This window comes from Choloepus didactylus, chromosome 3, assembly GCF_015220235.1.
Source record: "Choloepus didactylus isolate mChoDid1 chromosome 3, mChoDid1.pri, whole genome shotgun sequence".
Lineage (NCBI taxonomy): Eukaryota > Metazoa > Chordata > Mammalia > Pilosa > Megalonychidae > Choloepus > Choloepus didactylus.
This window is the reverse complement of record NC_051309.1, coordinates 205625008-205645493: the sequence shown is the minus strand read 5'-3', so window position 1 is coordinate 205645493 and position 20486 is coordinate 205625008. Positions and strand designations below refer to the sequence as shown.

The 20486-nt window shown below is 42.1% G+C and overlaps 1 protein-coding gene and 1 long non-coding RNA gene across 3 annotated transcripts in view; one reads left to right on the top strand and one right to left on the bottom strand.

Annotated features, from left to right (window-relative positions):
- ASAH1 (N-acylsphingosine amidohydrolase 1) overlaps positions 1–1099 on the bottom strand; it is a 40227-nt gene extending 39128 nt beyond the window's left edge. The window contains exon 1 of one of the 2 annotated variants that reach the window (XM_037831206.1): positions 843–1099. In XM_037831206.1, the coding sequence (XP_037687134.1) occupies positions 843–920 (78 nt within the window). In that variant the 5' untranslated portion in view covers positions 921–1099. Of the gene's footprint in view, positions 1–436; positions 726–842 lie in introns of those variants that run through there. The other variant, XM_037831205.1, reaches the window with a different exon arrangement.
- A 266-nt stretch (positions 1100–1365) lies between these two features.
- On the top strand, positions 1366–19479 carry LOC119528956. The gene is made up of 3 exons (XR_005215789.1): positions 1366–1531; positions 1772–1933; positions 18986–19479. It is a non-coding gene; the product is annotated as an uncharacterized LOC119528956 (long non-coding RNA).
- Positions 19480–20486: the final 1007 nt, after the last annotated feature.

The window sequence follows — 20486 nt, the reverse complement described above, 5'->3', positions numbered from 1 at the left end:
GTGAAATGAACCCAGGCTCCCATCTATCTGATCCTTTGGCAAAGAAAAACTGCAATCTCATTGCTTTTAAAGAAAAGAACTATGAAAGATCATCGCACCCGGCATCCAGAGGCTTGAGTGTAGGGTGGCTTAAGTAACTTACAGGGTGACCTCTGGCTAAAGAATTCACCTCTTTAGGTCTACTTCCTCCTTCCGCAGAACGAATCTGGCTGGTCCCTCACTTCTCTTGCACTTATCAAGTCTGTGGTCCTATGACTTCCCATGAGGGAAAAACCACGGGACAGGAGCGCGCATGACTCGAGCGTAACGGCTACCGCAGGCACATCAGGCTTGCTCTACGCAGCTCCCACTGCCCGGGTTCGAGGCGCCTGGGCTGCTCCCAGGGCCCCCCGGGCGACAGGGCAGGATCTGAGCTGGGACTTTCAAAAGAAAGTACCTCGCCACCAGGCAGAGATTGTCAAAGTCATCATTCAATACGTCGAGTTATATACGGAAGTCGATTGGAACTTTTTCTCCACACAATTCAGGATGCGAGTGTCTGGAACTGTTAGCACAAGTATAATTAGTCAAATTTAGCGTGCAAATCACACCCAGCCATTCTGCAGAGACTCGACTTTCCTTGAACGGTTCTGTACTTTCACAGCCTATGCCGAACCGACAAGGGATGAGGTTCAAATGCACCCACATCGCTACGCACGAAACCACAAAGCCCGTAAAGAGGCTGCTCCCGACCGGATGTCTCCGCCGCGGCCCCGCCACACCTGCACCTGCGCCCCATCTGCGCCCCATCTGCGCCAGCACCTGCACGCCCCTCTCCATGCCCTCCGCTCGAGCTCACCCACCGGCGGCGAGTCTTGCGCCACGGCGTGGGTGACAGCCGCGGCCAGGAAGACAAACGTGAGGCGATTCCAGCCCAGCATCCTTGCAACCGTCAATCCCTCTAAGGGACGTCTGCAGAGGCCGGCTCGGCACTCCCCAGGCCCGGAGCTGTCCACGCCCCCGCCGCCGCGTGATCCGCAACCCGGGACTGCACCACGCCAGACGGGAGGGGAGCAGCGCGAAGGAACCCGGGTTGAAAGAAGAACCGAGCTTTTCGGTGTCACAGAAAGGGCGAAAGGAAAAGCAAGCCTTTAGAGCTGGAAGAACAACCCGCAGAAAAAAGAGTCAGAGCCAGCGTTAAGGATGCGGCTTTGGTGGGCACCTGCCCCCATCCCATGGGAGTAGTGGTTGGGCCGAGTCAGCGCCCCGCCCCGGGGGTGGGGCCAGAAGACTTTGGCCCCCGAGGTCCGCGCGAACCGGGAAGCCCGGGGCTGGGGAGCCCCCTGGTGTCCGGGCCGTGGGCAGGGGAGGCAGGAGGGTTCTCTGGGGCCGGGTCCTGCTGCGGTGTGTGCAGCGTCCCCACACAACCCAGGGTGAGGTCTGCGTTGAGGCCATACGGCCAAACGCTCACGAAACAGACTCCCAAGGGTCAAAATGAGTCGTAATATCCGAACGGGACCCATCTTTGCCCTCTGAGGAAAGCTGGTCCGAGGTGAATCAGGTTATTCACCCTGTCCGTGGGGATCACCGGACAGCCTCTGCTGTCTGTGTTGGGGCCGGGGGGAGCTACCCACTTAGGTTCTGGCGTCAGAGCCGGCAAGTCACAGAATTTGGGCTTCGGTTACTTGCCCTTAGACAAAGATGAAATGACCAGGTCGAACCAGCAACTCTTTCACTTAATGTATTTTGCAGTTAATTTATTGTGCAATTCAGTAACTGCGTGTTTTCACAGGCTTTGGGTTGACAGACATGAGCCAAACCTGGGAGGATGGTGGATACCCTTAGTGCCTTCAAAAACTGCTTCTGAAAAACAAGTAGATTTGCAGAAGTACTTCCTTGGCATTCGCGTCAGACATGGAAGGGATCGCCCCGGCAGGAAAAAAAAAAAAGTGGGGTGAGTTAAAAGGCCAACAGGAAATCCTGCTTTATGGGTTGCAGTTTCGGACTGAGTCGTTTTGACATCCGAATCAGCATTTTTTTTTCAGTGTCAGTAAAACCCAGAACACTCTCACTGAGATCTTCATGTATTTCTTTTGTGTGTGTGTGTGTGTGTGTGTGTGTGTGTGTGTGTGTGTGAAATTGTGGTTTTTACCCATATGTACTTCTTCCTCAGAATAATCAGTCTTTTGTTAGAGGTTGGGAGATGAGGATTTGACTTTTCTTTTTCTTTCTTTTCTTTTTTTTAGGTAGTTGACAGTGTTGCTTTCTTTATGGAGGAAGTAGTTTGACTTACTAAACAAATCACATGATTAAAGCACATTTGTGTTCATGCTTCAAAAGTAAGCAAGCAGATGAGAGCAAATGTCCATTATTAATTAAAAAAATATTTACTGTGGACTGACAGTGTGTCTAACATTTGTCCAAACACTGGGGACAAGCAGTGACCAAAATAGACAAAAGTCTTTCCCTCATGAGGCTTACATTTGAGATGAGAAATAGGCAATAAACATAATACATAAGCAAAGAAAAATCTCCTTTGTGGAGATTGAGAGTGGGGAGAGTTACAGTAGGATTGTTAGGATATATGTTATTGAGGTGAAGTCTGAGCAGAGGTTTGAAGGAGGCAAGGGAGTTCTTGTGGATGTCTAGGGAAGGTAGAAAGAATAGTTGGTACAAAGGCTTACAAGTGAGGATGTACCTGGCCTGTTTAGCTAACTTAAGGAAGCCAGTGTGTCTGGAGCATAAGGCAAAAGGGTTGAAAAGAAGTCCATGAAGTCAGCGAGGTAAGGCAGATTATGCAGGGCTTTAGGAGCCATTGTAAGGACTTGGGGCTTTTACTCTGGGAAACTATGTAATATGTAAGTATGTTGAATTGTCTTGAAGCTTAAATTAAATAAGCCTGTTAGAGGTGGAGGATTCTCATCTTTTGGTATATAAATAGCTATTTGATTTGAAGAGCATTCACCTTAAATATGATTAACAGCACTTTTTTTTTTATTTTGAAATAAATTCAAAGTTACATGAATAGTTGCAAAAACAATACTAGCCCCATACACAGGATTCCATCATACCCTGACCCCCCTCCCCCGATAGCTCAATCCACCAACTTTAACATACTGTCACATTGCTATTTCTTTCCCTCCCTCCCTCCCTCCCTATCATCCATCATATATTTCTCTGTCTGCTGAACATATGAGAGTTAGCTGCACACATCCTTGAACATAAACTATAATTCAGGTATGTACTTCCCATGAACAAGAACGTTCTTTTATGTAATTCCATTAAGCGCAGCTAAGAAGTATAAGAGATTCAACAATGATACAATGCTTACATTCTATATTTCCTTTTCCTTATGTCTCAACTGTGTCCCTTTGAGCCACCTGTCCTCCACCCTCCAATCCCATCCAAGTTCATCCTTAGCATTCAATTGTCGTCTAGTAAGATTTTTTTCTTTTTTTCTTTTTTCAATTGTGGAGACATATATACAGCCTAAATCTTCCCATTCCACCCCCTCCCTAGCCTTCCATTAGTGGGATTAATCACATTTAGAATGATGTTATGCTCCTTCCCACCATCCATTACTAGAAATTTCCCTTCACCTCAAACAGCAACCCTACACTCCTTTCTTAACTCCCCATTCCCCCTTCCCCCATTTCTCTTATCCCAAACTCTACTTTCATCTCTATGGTTATATTCTCTTATAATTTCTTTGTGTTTACTGTGGGTCTTAAAATTAACCTCTTAAATCTGTATCAATCTTGTTTTTCTTTGATACCACCTTTACTTCAATAGAGCACATAAACTATGTTCCTATACTCCTTCATTCCCCCACATTTATATAGTTGTCTAAAATTACATATTTTACATTGAGTTCAAAACCACTGATTTGTCCTTAGAGTTTGTGTATTTTTTATCATGTAGGAAGTAAATAGTGGAGTTATAGTTCAAAAATTATTGACTTCTATTTGTATTCCATTGTGTTTGGAGAATGTTCTTTGAGTATATTCAATTTTTTTTTTTTTTTTAAATTTCTTGAGGCTTGTTTTATGTCCCAGTTTATGGTCCCTTCTGGGGAAAGATCTGTGATCACTAGAGAAAAATGAGTGTCTTAGTGATTTGGGATGTAAGGTACTATATATGTCTGTTAAAATTCTCTGTATCTCTTTCTCCTTTCTTTGTTTCTCTGTTAGTAGGGCTTCCTTTAGAATCTGAAGTAGGGCAGGTCTTTTATTGGCAAAGCCTCTCAGCATTTGTTTGTCTGTGAAAAATTTAAGCTCTCCCTCAAATTTGAAGGAGAGTTTTGCTGGATAAAGTATTCTTGGCTGGAAATTTTTCTCTCTCAGAATTTTAAATATGTCATGCCTCTGCCTTCTCGCCTCCATAGTGGCCACTGAGTAGTCACTACTTAGTCTTATATTGTTTCCTTTGTATGTGGTGAATTGCTTTTCTCTTACTGCTTTCAGGACTTGCTCCTTCTCTTCAGTATTTGACAGTCTGATCAGAATATGTCTTGGAGTGGGTTTATTTGGATTTATTCTATTTGGAGTTCGCTGGGCATTTATGCTTTGTGTGTTTATATTGTGTAGAAGGTTGGGGAAGTTTTCCCCAACAATTTCTTTGAATACTCTTTCTAGACCTTTACCCTTCTCTTCCCCTTCTGGGACACCAATGAGTCTTAAGTTTGGACGTTTTATTTTATCTATCATATCCCTGAGATCCATTGCGATTTTTTCAATTTTTTTCTCCATTCTTTCTTTTGTTCTTTCATTTCCTGTTCTGTGGATTTCTAGGACACTGAGATGTTGTTCAGCTTCCTCTAGTCTTGTATTGTGACTATCCAGAGTCTCTTTAATTTGGCCAACAGTTTCTTTTATTTCCATAAGATCTTCTATTTTTTTATTTACTCTTCCAATGTCTTCTTTATGCTCTTCTAGGGTCTTCTTTATGGCACTTATATCCTGGGCCATGGTCCTCTTGATGTCCTTTAAATCCTTTGCCATGTTTTCGTTCTTTGATTGTAGTTCTTTAATTAATTTTGCGAGATATAACGTTTCTTCCGAAATCTTGATTTGTGTGTTTGGAGCTGGATTCTCCATATCGTCTGGTTTTATCATATGCATTAAGATTTTCTGTTGTTTTTGGCCTCTTGGCATTTGTTTTGTTTGATAGGGTTCTTTCAAGTTGTATCAAAAAAAAAGGATATCGATCTAATTTTTCAGAGACACGGTTTGGTGACGTACACTTTCTCTAACTAACCAGCAGATGGCGTCCGTGAGTCACTTATTCCCCTCAAGTCAGTTCTCCCCAACTTTGTGGTATGTGGGGATCTGATTCTTTTGGGGTCCAGTTGGTGCACTTAATTTGGGTGTGTTGTCGGTGCTGTCTGCCCTCAATGAGGGGCGTGTGCCTGAGTGGTTAGGGAGGAAGGGCAGGTTTAACAATCAAATCTCCCAGGTGTTCCTGGAGATTTAAGGCTGTTCTGTGCCGCTGACACAAAAGTCCTTGGTATTGGCGTAGGTTCCCTGGGATTTCTGAGCAGTTCCCCCCTCCCTGCTGTGCTTTTCCAGCACCTCTGTTGAGGGGGGGGTGGGCCATGCCACATCACAAGTGAACGCCGGCCTCCAGGGAAGCCCTGGGCCTCCAGGCTGTGTAGGGGCGTTCCCAGCCCGCTTCAAAGATGGTTGAATGGGACGTGTTAACTTCCCCCTTTCCGCATGGCTCCGCTCTCCCAGTTCCAGGACAATCAGCTGTGGGTATATTCAAGGCCACTGTCCACGGCCGATATTGTGTCGTGTGAGCGATGCTGCAGGAAAAACTCCCTGTCAGGCTGGGTTTCTTGTCTCGGGTCTGTGCTGTGTGTTCAGCTGGGCAGGAGTAGCCCCGCCCACTGGGGAGACGGCTGTGAGGCTGGGTTTCTCGGCTGGGCTCTGCGCCATGTGCTTGGCCTCGGACAGGAGCAGCCCCGCCCGCTGGGGAGACGGCTGCAAGTTGTGCGTCTCCCCTTTGTTTCCCTGGACCCGAGACAATCAGCAGTGGGTGTGGGAAGGGGTATCCTCCACCCCAGACACCGAGACATTAGTCCAGACTGCTCCCGTCTTATCTGCAGCTGTTCCCGGGCTTCTTTTATTTTTTTTTTAAAAAGTCCAACCCACCATTTCCCCCCAACGCAGTGTGGCCGAGGGATTCAGCCTACTCACTCACTCGTTTCAGAATTCAGACTCCTGGTTTCACCAAAGGCATGTTCCCTGTGGCTTTAGCAGAACTTGTCCGGCTGCTGCTACTTTGGAAGTGGTGTTCTGGGTCCTTTCTGGTTTTTTATCTAGTGTTTTCCACGGAGGTGTTTTTTTCTCTGTTTCACCTAGTCGCCATCTTGACTCATCTCCTAACAGCACTTTAAACATATCACCAAACATACATTTTCCCTATGAGAGGATATTGATTGGTGGTTAGGGGTCTGGCAAAATCAAATTCTTTATGCAGAAGACTTATGTCAAGTGACATAATATTCTTAGGCACAATATTCATATAATTTTGTATATAACTTCCAAAGGCCCATTATATACTGTTGATTCTATTTCAGACAAATTAAAGTTTAATTCAAGTACTCTAAAATTATACCTTTTCTTACACATACACCTTCTTTTTTTTTTTTTAACCTACTCCATTCTTCAATACTAGAAACATACAGAAAGTCAAGTCAAGGGTAGAGAACTTTGCCATCGTTTTTGGCACACTGACCTATTCAGAGAACATGGTATTTAAATGTACAGATGAATGACTATGTTGGTGGGATGGGTGGTTCAAATACTGTGGTGACAGCAAACTTCAAGTTTAAGGCTTGGATAACTTGTTTTCTATGCAAGAGTCAGCATATGTAATCAAATTGTTTACCAGAATAGCTGAACTTTTTGGCAAGCTATGGACCTATTCTAATCTCCTGGCTAACATACTTCAGGTTCCTGGGTTGGAGCCTTGAATTAAAAATCACTGCAACCTAACCACCCTACCCTAAATGAACTCTACTGTATATAATACCATATAACCAGAACAGGTAAAACTTGATTTAATAAAACTGAATATACAAAGATCTATACTAGAAGATAAAAAAAATGGAGATATTTCATTTTGAAAATGATTTCAAAATTTTAATTTTGAATTTAATTCATTTAAATTCAAGTTTAAATGAATTAAATTTAATTTAATTTTACAATGATCCATCTTTTCAGAAAACTGTAAACAATGGAAAATCAGCGGTCACACAAAATTATTACATGGTTCTTTTCCTCCAGTAGTTTTATCACACTGAAAGATTATTTACTTCATGTGTTTTAATGTAAAAATATGAAAAATATGTTAAATCCTCCTTTGGTACAAATATAATTGTACTTTATTTCATTACAAAACTACAAATTTATTCTCAATTTATTTTCCCTTCATATAATGTCAAAATAAAATAGTTCTCTTAATGATTCTTTTCTTCACTTTATGGTTATCTTTCTGTTTCTGCATGAAACATTTTTGATGTCTTACTGGATCCTTGATGCCCCAGGTATCTTAGAGTTTGGAGAGCTGGTTTTTAAAGAAATCTTTTGTCTTATTTGTACTTTCCTTGATGAGACATATGGTTTGGAGCAGAAAATTCTTTGTTAACTCAATTCCATAATCTCTAAATCTTTTTGCCATCCTGGCTTCATATTCCAGAATAGTTCCATTTTACATAAACAATTATAGCTACCTATTTAGTACTCCAACCAGTTGTTTCTAATAAGTTTGTGATCAATTCTAGTAAGCTTGTGATCAATTAAGTGCTTCAGAAATATTGAGCACTGAATTTAGATCCTGAGTAAATGGTGAACAAATGATCCCTGCCTGCCTGGAGTTTTCATTCTTGTCATAGAGAAGATGAAGGGAAAAATGTAATTCAAATGTGTATCTTGAAAACTTTCAATATGTTTAGTTCATTATTCTCTACCCTCTAGTTTAACATTAGACATTGTGGATGTTTTACCAACCTCAGTTCTACTTTTCCAATATGTGACAGGCAATTTGGAAGAAACTCATCTTTATCCTTATCTCTGGAGATGGGCTCTGACTAGCCCCAAAAAACTGATTATTCATACCTCCTCTAGCAGTGGTGCTTGGCTCAGGCCTTAGTCATTCAGATGCATGAGCCAAACAGGCCATGGTGTGAAGCTCAGGAGTTCAGTCTAAGACTGAGGCAATTCCTTCTCTCTTTTTTTTTAATCTTCATTTTATTGAGATATATTCACATACAACGCAGTCATACAAAACAAATCGTACTTTCGATTGTTTACACTACCATTACATAGTGGTACATTCATCACCCAAATCAATCCCTGACACCTTCATTAGCACACACACAAAAATGACAAGAATAATAATTAGAGTGAAAAAGAGCAATTGAAGTAAAAAAGAACACTGGGTACTTTTGTCTGTTTGTTTCCTTCCCCTATTTTTCTACTCATCCATCCATAAACTAGACAAAGTGGAGTGTGGTCCTTATGGCTTTCCCAATCCCATTGTCACCCCTTGTCCTAGTTTGCTAATGCTGGAGAATGCAAAACACCAGAGATGGATTGGCTTTTATAAAACGGGGATTTATTTCACTACACAGTTACAGTCTTAAGGCCACAAAGCGTCCAAGGCAACACATCAGCAATCGGGTACCCTCACCGGAGGATGGCCAATGGCCTCCGGAAAACCTCTATTAGCTAGGAAGGCAGCTGGCATCTGCTCCAAAGCTCCGGCCTCAAAACGGCTTTCTCCCAGGACGTTCCTCTCCAGCAAGCTTGCTTCTCTTCAAAACATCACTCCCAGCTGCACCCTCTTTCCTCTCTTTGAGTCAGCTCATTTATATAGCTCCACCGACCAAGGCCCACCCCGAATGGGTGGGGCCACGCCTCCATGGGAACATCTCATCAAAATTATCACCGACAGCTGGGTGGGGCACACTCCAAGCAAATCCAACCAGCACCAAAACTTCTGCCCCACACAAGACCACAAAGATAATGGCATTTGGGGGACACAATACACTCAAACCGGCACATTCCACCCCCTGGAACCCAAAATGACATTATCTTTCCAAATACAATATACATTCATTTCATCACAACATCACAAAAACTTAAATCATTTCAGTAACAAAAGTTAAGTACAAAATCCCATCAAAATCAATTTAGACGTGGTCAGTCCTAAGGCATAATTTTCCTTTAGCTGTGGATCTGTGAACCTAGAACAAGTTATGTGCTTCCAATATACAAAGGAGAGACATTCATAGGATAAACATTTCCATTGCCATAAGGAGAAACAGTAAGGAAAACAGGGTTAACAGGAGCAAAACAGTTCCTAAAACCTGCAGGACAAACTCCATTAGATTTCAAAGTCTGAGAGTCATTTACAGAACAATGTTGCATCCTTGGGGCTTGAGAGAGCAGGGTCTAACCCTTCCCAAGGGCCTTTTCGGCAGCCCTTTCCTCTCCAAACGCTTGGGTGAGTGCTCCAACACTTCCACACACTGGGGAGACCACCTTCTCGGCCCCACCCTCTTCAAACCTCGGGGCAGCTCCCGGATTCCCTTCCATCTCCGGGGCACACGCTCAACCCCTTCAGAACAGTGTGGTGGCAGCCAGGCTCTCCTCAATTCCCTGGAAATGTGCTCCACCCTCTTTGGGACCTGAGGTGGCAAAACTCTTCCCAAGCATCGAGGCGGAAAGCCCGCCCTCGACCTCCAGGGCAAACTCACCCTTTCCATGCATGTGGGCTGCTCCGCTCTCCCAGCCCTAAACCTCTTGACTCCAGACCTCAACCTCCATGGCTCTGTCTTTAAAGAGATTTTTCCTTTAATTTTTTCCTTGTCTGTCTCCTCCAGTGCAGACCGGCAATGGCTCCGTCTATAAAGATCTCGCAAAAATTCTGTTGGCTTTGCATGAAGCATGCAGGGGTCAAAGCCATCAGACAATAGGAGTTTCCACAAATCCTTTCTGCTTAACTCCTTATCCAATCTTGGCTTGTCCTCAGGTTGGGCTGTAGCTTCTGGGATTCCACCCCCTGGAAGCCTGTAATTTTCCAAACTATCAGTTTCTGATTTCTTGGAACCCAAGAGTTCAGTTCTAAGTTTATCTCTCTCTGCTCGCATTTTACTATAAGCTGCAAGGAGAAGCCAGGATATATCCTCCACAGGTAGTCTGGAGATCTCCTCAGCTAAGTATTCCAGTTTGTCACTTTTAAATTCTTCCTTCCATCTGATACCAGGACTCAATTTTGCCAAATTCTCTGCCACTTTAAAACAAGGTTCGCCTTTCTTCCAGTTCACAACACATTGATCATCTCTGTTCAAGGCCTCATCAGAAGTATCTTTAGAGTCCATATTTCCACAAACAGTCTCTTTAAAGCAGTTTAGGCCTTTTCTATCAAGCTCCTCACAATTCTTCCAGAGTCTTCCCCTTATCCATTTAAAAAGCCGTTCCAGCATGTTTGGTATTTGCAAACTCAGCAGCAAAAGCACCCCACTTCTCTGGTACCAAAATCTGTCCTAGTTTGCTAATGCTGGAGAATGCAAAACACCAGAGATGGATTGGCTTTTATAAAACGGGGATTTATTTCACTACACAGTTACAGTCTTAAGGCCACAAAGCGTCCAAGGCAACACATCAGCAATCGGGTACCCTCACCGGAGGATGGCCAATGGCCTCCGGGAAACCTCTATTAGCTAGGAAGGCAGCTGGCATCTGCTCCAAAGCTCCGGCCTCAAAACGGCTTTCTCCCAGGACGTTCCTCTCCAGCAAGCTTGCTTCTCTTCAAAACATCACTCCCAGCTGCACCCTCTTTCCTCTCTTTGAGTCAGCTCATTTATATAGCTCCACCGACCAAGGCCCACCCCGAATGGGTGGGGCCACGCCTCCATGGGAACATCTCATCAAAATTATCACCGACAGCTGGGTGGGGCACACTCCAAGCAAATCCAACCAGCACCAAAACTTCTGCCCCACACAAGACCACAAAGATAATGGCATTTGGGGGACACAATACACTCAAACCGGCACACCCCTCATAAGCTACATTTTTATACAACTGTCTTTGAGATTCATGGGATCTGGGTTGTAGTTTGATAGTTTCAGGTATCCACCACCAGCTACCCCAGTTCTTTGGAACCTAAAAAGGGTTGTCTAAAGTGTGCGTAAGAGTGCCCACCAGAGTGACCTCTTGGCTCCTTTTGGAATCTCTCTGCCACTGAAGCTTATTTCATTTCCTTTCACATCCCCCTTTTGGTCAAGAAGATGTTCTCTGTCCCATGATGCCAGGTCTACATTCCTCCCCGGGAGTCGTATTCCACGTTGCCAGGGAGATTCACTCCCCTGGGTGTCTGATCCCACGTAGGGGGGAGGGCAGTGATTTCACCTTTCAAGTTGGCTTAGCTAGAGAGACAGGGCCACATCTGAGCAACAAAGAGGCATTCGGGAGGAGGCTCTTAGGCACAACCATAGGGAGGCCTAGCCTCTCCTTTGCAGCAACCGTCTTCCCAAGGGTAACACCTGTGCTAGAGGGCTCAACCCATCAAACCACCAGTCCCCTATGTCTGTGGTCATGTTAGCAACCATGGAGGTGGGGTAGGCGAATACCCCTGCATTCTCCACAGGCTCCTCAAGGGGGCACTACATCTTTTTTTTTTTCCTTGTTTTTTTCTTTTTTTTTTTTTTTTTTAACTTTCCCTTCTTTTTTAAATCAACTGTATGAAAAAAAAGTTAAAAAGAAAACAAACATACAATAAAAGAACATTTCAAAGAGACCATACAAGGGAGTAAGAAAAAGACAACTAACCTAAGACAACTACTTAACTTCCAACATGTTCCTACTTTACCCCAAGAAAGTTACCTAATATAGCAACATTTCTGTGAACTTGCTCCTACTATATCCATCAGAAATTAACAGACCATAGTCATTCCTGGGCATCCCCAGAACGTTAAATAGCTTATCTGTTCTTCTTGGATTATTGTTCCCCCTTCCTTAATTGCTCTCTATTGCTAGTTCCCCTACATTCTACATTATAAACCATTTGTTTTACATTTTTCAAAGTTCACATTAGTGGTAGCATATAATATTTCTCTTTTTGTGCCTGGCTTATTTCGCTCAGCATTATGTCTTCAAGGTTCATCCATGTTGTCATATGTTTCATGAGATCGTTCCTTCTTACTGCCGCGTAGTATTCCATCGTGTGTATATACCACATTTTATTTATCCACTCATCTGTTGAAGGACATTTGGGTTGTTTCCATCTCTTGGCAATTGTGAATAATGCTGCTATGAACATTGGCGTGCAGATATCTGTTCGTGTCACTGCTTTCCGATCTTCCGGGTATATACTGAGAAGTGCAATCGCTGGATCGAATGGTAACTCTATATCTAGTTTTCTAAGGAACTGCCAGACTGACTTCCAGAGTGGCTGAACCATTAGACAGTCCCACCAACAATGAATAAGAGTTCCAATTTCTCCACATCCCCTCCAGCATTTGTAGTTTCCTGTTTGTTTAATGGCAGCCATTCTAACCAGTGTTAGATGGTATCTCATTGTGGTCTTAATTTGCATCTCTCTAATAGCTAGTGAAGCTGAACATTTTTTCATGTGTTTCTTGGCCATTTGTATTTCCTCTTCAGAGAACTGTCTTTTCATATCTTTTGCCCATTTTATAATTGGGCCGACTGTACTATTGTCATTGAATTGTAGGATTTCTTTATATATGCAAGATATCAGTCTTTTGTCAGATACATGGTTTCCAAAAATATTTTCCCATTGAGTTGGCTGCCTCTTTACCTTTTTGAGAAATTCCTTTGAGGTGCAGAAACTTCTAAGTTTGAGGAGTTCCCATTTATCTATTTTCTCTTTTGTTGCTTGTGCTTTGAGTGTAAAGTCTAGGAAGTGGCCGCCTAATACAAGGTCTTGAAGATGTTTTCCTACATTATCTTCTAGGAGTTTTATGGTACTTTCTTTTATATTGAGATCTTTGGTCCATTTTGAGTTAATTTTTGTGTAGGGGGTGAGGTAGGGGTCCTCTTTCATTCTTTTGGATATGGATATCCAACTCTCCCAGCCCCATTTGTTGAAAAGACCATTATGACTCAGTTCAGTGACTTTGGGGGCCTTATCAAAGATCAGTCGGCCATAGATCTGAGGGTCTATCTCCGAATTCTCAATTCGATTCCATTGATCTATATGTCTATCTTTGTGCCAGTACCATGCTGTTTTGGTAACTGTGGCTTTATAATAAGCTTCAAAGTCAGGGAGTGTAAGTCCTCCCACTTCGTTTTTCTTTTTTAGAGTGTCTTTAGCAATTCGAGGCATCTTCCCTTTCCAAATAAATTTGATAACTAACTTTTCCAAGTCTGCAAAGTAGGTTGTTGGAATTTTGATTGGGATTGCATTGAATCTGTAGATGAGTTTGGGTAGAATTGACATCTTAATGACATTTAGCCTTCCTATCCATGAACATGGAATATTTTTCCATCTTTTAAGGTCCCCTTCTATTTCTTTTAGTAGAGTTATGTAGTTTTCTTTGTATAGGTCTTTTACATCTTTGGTTAAGTTGATTCCTAGGTACTTGATTTTTTTAGTTGCTATTGAAAATGGTATCTTTTTCTTGAGTGTCTCTTCAGTTTGTTCATTTCTAGCATATAGAAACATTACTGACTTATGTGCATTAACCTTGTATCCCGCTACTTTGCTAAATTTGTTTATTAGCTTTAGTATCTGTATCGTCGATTTCTCAGGGTTTTCTAGATATAAGATCATATCATCTGCAAACAATGACAGTTTTACTTCTTCTTTTCCAATTTGGATGCCTTTTATTTCTTTGTCTTGCCGGATTGCCCTGGCTAGCACTTCCAGCACAATGTTGAGTAACAGTGGTGACAGCGGGCATCCTTGTCTTGTTCCTGATCTTAGAGGGAAGGCTTTCAGTCTCTCACCATTGAGTACTATGCTGGCTGTGGGTTTTTCATATATGCTGTTTATCATGTTGAGGATGTTTCCTTCAATTCCTACCTTTTGAAGTGTTTTTATCGAAAAGGGATGTTGGATTTTGTCAAATGCTTTTTCAGCATCTATTGAGATGATCAGTTGATTTTTCCCTTTTGACTTGTTAATGTATTGTAATACATTGATTGATTTTCTTATGTTCAACCATCCTTGCATGCCTGGAATAAACCCCACTTGGTCATGGTATGATTTTTTTAATGTGTCTTTGGGTTCGATTTGCAAGTATTTTGTTGAGGATTTTTGCATCTATATTCATTAGGGAGTTTGGCCGGTAGTTTTTCTTTTTTGTAGCATCTTTGCTGGTTTTGGTATTAGACTGATGTTAGCTTCATAAAATGAGTTAGGTAATGTTCCATTTTCTTCAATGTTTTCAAAGAGTTTGAGTAAGATTGGTGTCAGTTCCTTCTGGAAAGTTTGGTAGAATTCCCCTGTGAAGCCATCTGGCCCTGGGCATTTATTTGTGGGAAGATTTTTGATGACTGATTGGATCTCTTTGCTTGTGATGGGTTGGTTGAGGTCTTCTATTTCTTCTCTGGTCAGTCTAGGTTGTTCATATGTTTCCAGGAAATTGTCCATTTCCTCTACATTATCCAGTTTGTTGCCATACAGTTGTTCATAGTATCCTCTTATAATTTTTTTAATTTCTTCAGGATCTGCAGTTATGTCACCTTTTTCATTCATTATTTTGTTTATATGGGTCTTCTCTCTTTTTGATTTTGTCAGTCTAGCTAGGGGCTTGTCAATCTTGTTGATCTTCTCAAAGAACCAACTTTTGGTGATATTTATCCTCTCTATTGTTTTTTTGTTCTCTATGTCATTTATTTCTGCTTTAATCCTTGTTATTTCTTTTCTTGTACTTGGTTTAGGATTGGTTTGCTATTCATTTTCTAGCTTCTTCAGTTGATCCATTAGTTCTTTGATTTTGGCTCTTTCTTCCTTTTTAATATATGCGTTTAGTGCTATAAATTTCCCCCTTAGCACTGCTTTTGCTGCATCCCATAGGTTTTGGTATGTTGTGTTCTCATTTTCATTCGTCTATATATTTAGCAATTTCTCTTGCTATTTCTTCTTTAATCCACTGATTGTTTAGGAGTGTGTTGTTTAACCTCCAGGTTTTTGTGAATTTTCTAAGTCTCTGATGGTTATTGACTTCTAATTGTATTCCATTGTGGTCAGAGAATGTGCTTTGAATAATTTCAATCTTTTTGAATTTATTGAGGCTTGTTTGATGTCCCAGCATATGATCTAATCTGGAGAAAGTTCCATGAGCACTAGAAAAGTATGTGTATCCTGGTGATTTGGGATGTAATGTCCTGTATATGTCTGTTAAATCTAATTCATTTATCAGATTGTTTAGGTTTTCAGTTTCCTTATTGGTCTTCTGTCTGGTTGATCTATCTATAGGAGAGAGTGATGTGTTGAAGTCTCCCACAATTATTGTGGAAACATCAATTGCTTCCTTTAGTTTTGCCAGTGTTTCTCTCATGTATTTTGTGGCACCTTGATTGGGTGCATAGACATTTACGATTGTTATTTCTTCTTGCTGAATTGCCCCTTTTATTAGTATGTAGTGGCCTTCTTCGTCTCTGAAAACATCCCTGCATTTGAAGTCTATTTTATCTGAGATTAATATTCCTACACCTGCTTTCTTTTGGCTGTAGCTTGCATGAAATATTTTTTTCCATCCTTTCACTTTCAGTTTCTTTGTGTCCCTGTGTCTAAGATGAGTCTCTTGTATGCAACATATTGATGGTTCATTTTTTTTGATCCATTCTGCGAATCTATATCTTTTAATTGGGGAGTTTAATCCATTTACATTCAACGTTATAACCGTGAAGGCATTTCTTGAATCAGCCATCTTATCCTTTGGTTTATGTTTGTCATATTTTTCCCCTCTGTCTATTAATATCCTTTATTGTACCCATACCGAATGTCTTTAGTACTGAACCTTTCTCTATGTCTCTCTGTCCTTTCTTTGTTTCTCTGTCTGTAGGGCTCCCTTGAGTATCTCCAGTAGGGCAGGTCTCTTGTTAGCATATTCTCTCAGCATTTGTTTGTCTGTGAAAAATTTAAGCTCTCCCTCAAATTTGAAGGAGAGCTTTGCTGGATAAAGTATTCTTGGCTGGAAATTTTTCTCACTCAGAATTTTAAATATATCGTGCCACTGCCTTCTGGCCTCCATGGTGGCTGCTGAGTAGTCACTACTTAGTCTTATGCTGTTTCCTTTGTATGTGGTGAATTGCTTTTCTCTTGCTGCTTTCAGAACTTGCTCCTTCTCTTCTGTGTTTGACAGTGTGATCAGTATATGTCTCGCAGTGGGTTTATTTGGATTTATTCTATTTGGGGTTCGCTGAACATTTATGATTTGTGTATTTATGTTGTTTAGAAGATTTGGGAAGTTTTCCCCAACAATTTCTTTGAATACTCTTCCTAGACCTTTACCCTTTTCTTCCCCTTCTGGGACACCAATGAGTCTTATATTTGGACATTTCATATTATCTATCATATCCCTGAGGTCCATTTCGATTTTTTCAATTTTGTTCCCCATTCTTTCTTTTATGCTTTCATTTTCCATTCTGTCATCTTCGAGGTCACTGATTCGTTGTTCAACTTCCTCTAGTCTTGTACTATGAGTGTCCAGAATCTTTTTAATTTGGTCAACAGTTTCTTTAATTTCCATAAGATCATCCATTTTTTTATTTAGTCTTGCAATGTCTTCTCTATGCTTTTCTAGGGTCTTCTTGATTTCCTTTGTCTCCCGTACTATGGTCTCATTGTTCATCTTTCGTTCTTTGAGTAGCTGCTCTAGGTGCTGTGTCTCTTCTGGTCTTTTGATTTGGGTGCTTGGGCTTGGGTTATCCATATTGTCTGGTTTTTTCATATGCTTTATAATTTTCTGTTGTTTGTGGCCTCATGGCATTTGCTGAACTTGATAGGGTTCTTTTAGGATTTGTAGACCAATTGAAGTCCTTATCTCTAATTTATCAGATCTACAGCTTCGTGGAGTACACTTTCTCTAACTAACCAGCAGGTGGCGTCCACGAGCCACCTGTTCTCCACAAGCCAGTTCTCCCCTGCTTAGCCTGTTTGGTGACTGGCGGAGTGAGTCTTGTGGGGTCCAATTGGTGTACCAAGTGTGTAGTTGGTGTTGCCTGCCCTGTATATGGGGCGTGTTTCTGGGCAGTCAGGGAGGGGGGGGTGGCTCTAACAATCAAATCTCCCTGGTGATGCTAGAGTTTTAAGGTGGCTGCAATAGTCTAATCCTTCAGTTCAGTCCTGCCACAGTTTGTCTCTGCCACTGACCCACAAGTCCTTGGTATTGGCGTATGGCTCCTGAGACTTGCAAGTGGGTTCCTCTTCCAGGCTGTGCACCCCCTGGTCCTCTGTTGAGGGATGACTGTGCTATGTCACAGGTGAGTGCCGTCACCCCAGGGCAGTTCTGGGCTGCTGGGCTGTGTAGGGAGGCTCCCAGTCTGCTGAAATGATGGCTGGATGGGGCTTTGTTAATTCACACTGCTCTACCTTCTCAACTCTGGGACAATCAGCTGAGTTTGCAGGGAAGGCTAATGTCCACGCCCAGTTTTGTGGTGTGTGCCTGTTATCTGAAGCACTTCCATCACACTGGGTTGTCTGGGGCAGTTCTGGGCTATGGGGCTGGCGATGGGCAGGAGTGTTTCCTGTCCACCAGGATGATGGGTGTGAGCGGACACCCCCCTTTTCTTGGGAAGTTGTGGTGTTTAGTGAATTTTCTCAGCCACTGGATTATTGCGTTTTGTCTCAGAGCTCTCCTAGTTCTGCTCTTGACTTGACCTGCCCAAATTGCAGGTCTTTGAAGCTTTCTGTATTGGGCTTCTTAGAGTAATTGTTTTAGAAAAAGAAAAAAGGATTAAAAAAAAAAAAAAAAAAAGGGCCCTCCTCAGAGATCTAATGGGTTATTGAAATGCTAAGAGATAGACAAAGCAACCAGGGCCATTAAGGAAAGGTCCACAGGGCAGAGAGATCAGCTTTTCTTCGGAATTTGCATATGCACCTCAGGGCCCGAGCTCGGGCCTGAGCTCTGCCCTTCCCCCTTCCACGCTCACCAGAACTCCAAAAATCCTCCGCTTTTATTTTGGAGTTTTTCGTGTTGTTTTTTTTCTATGCCTGTCTCCTCTCTGCTGGGCTGGCTGCTCTCAGATTCTCTGGTGTCTGGTCTCCGTCTGTCTATGGTTGGAGTTTGGATCAGCAGAATGAGTTTCCGATAAGGGCTGCCACTGCAGTTCTCCCTTCTTCTTCCCGGAGCTGACAGCCCCTCCTCCCACAGGACTGAGCCTGGCAGGGAGGGGCGCGGGTCCCCTGGCCGCAAAAACTTACAGATTTCGCTGATCTCAGCAGTTCCACGTTTTCATGAGTGTTGTATGAAGTATGCCCAAAGTTAGATTGCTCTGTGGTGTCCAGTCCATGCAGTTCCTGGCTTTCTACCTCCTTTCCTGGAGGAGTAACTAAAACATACAGCTCACCAGTCTGCCATCTTGCCCCGCCTCCAATTCCTTCTCTCTTGTAATAGGAAAGAGTAAACTAGAAATCCACACTTCTGCTGGCGTTCATGCTATAAACAAAAGCAGTCACTGTGGGCTGCAGAGTGGAGAGATGCAAAGAAGCTGGGTAATTGACATTGTTAAAATGCTACATCAACCAACCATGGAGCCTGCCCCACAACTGGAACCTGCATTTGCATCAGCCACTACTCTCCTTTATGATTTAAGCCAGCTCAAGTTGATTTGCTTGCAGGTTGAATTATTGTGTCTGAGAGCATCTTAACTGATACGCACATAAAGATAGGCATTTGTATTTCTATCTTGCTTAAAGAGCAAAGGAAGATTTACTGTGAAGCTAATGAAGATTAACTTTCAGGACCTTCTCTTGCATCTCCACTTCCTAATTTTACATTTTGTATTTTGTCCTTTTTCTCTTTAGGAGGACCTCGACTTTGCAGTCCTCCCCACCCCCCACCTGTATAAGCTTCAGGCTCCACAAAACCTGGATCTTCCGTCCGATATTTTGGGGAGAAAGTTTCCACCTTTCTCACCAAACTCCTCAATTCATGTCTCTCTAAGGAGGAGTGACTTACTGTCATCTGAGGTCTAGTCTCTCTCTGGCCCTCTCACTCAGATCTGTCTGCTCACAATGGAAAGCTACTGGGGCAAGCCCTGGAAGGACAGAGTGAAGGAGGTAGTAGTTGCTGCCTTTGACAACATTCTCCAAAACTGGCACCTTTTCAGCAAATTTTAAAGCCACTGTGATTAAATGAGGGCTGTGAAGACTCTGGAGAAAGCATCATGAAAGGAAAACTCTGGGAGATATGGAGAGAAGGGAATGGGTCTTTTTTTTTCCTTTCTTTTTAAATTTGTTTTTATTGAGATATATTCACATACCATGCAGTCATACAAAGCATACATTCAGTTGTTCAGCGAGCCATTATATAGTTGTGTGTTCATCACCAAAATTCGTTTTTGTACATATTCATTACCACACACACAAATATAATAAGAATAAAAATTAAAGTGAAAAAGAACAATTAAAGTAAAAAAGAATACTGGGTGCCTTTTTTTTTTTTTTCTTTTCTGCTCTCATTTTTCTACTCATCCGTCTATACACTGGACAAAGGGGAGTATGGTCCATATGGCTTTCCCAATCACATTGTCACCCCTTATAAGCTACATTTTTATACAATCGTCTTCAAGATTCATAGGTTCCAGGTTGTAGTTTGATAGTTTCAGGTATTTACTGCTAGCTATTCTAATTCATTAGAACCTAAAAAGGGTTGTCTATATTGTCCATAAGAGTGCCCACCAGAGTGACCTCTCGGCTCCTTTTGGAATCTGTCTGCCACTGAAGCTTATTTCATTTCTTTTCACATCCCCCTTTTGGTCAAGAAGATATTCTCCATCCCACAATGCTGCATCTAGATTCCTCCCCCAGAGTCATATTCCACATTGCTAGGGAGATTTACTCCCATGGGTGTCAGATCCCACATGGGGAGGGCAGTGATTTCACCTTGTCAAACCTGTCACCCCACTACATTTCTCTAATTTATTCTCTCCTTAAATATTTAAACTTCTGCCCCTTTCCTCACTCTCAGCTTCCTATTTTTACTGAGAAAATAAAGAAAAACCAGAGAACTCCCACATGCTTCATTCATTCCATCTGTTAACTCATATACCTCTGTATCCATATATATATTGACTTCACCCTAAGTCTATGAATTAACTGTCCATGCTGTAGTGATTAGTATTTAATGTAAGGCCAACCACTTTACATGTATCTACAAGTACATCATTACAGCAGTTATTTCTTGTTTGTCTTGAGTCATTAATATTTTCATCTCTAAGGGCTATTCAGATCAACATATAAACAAGATGCAATATTTTTTATCTAAAAAAATAAACACCCACAATGAGAGGGGGAGAGAAGATTC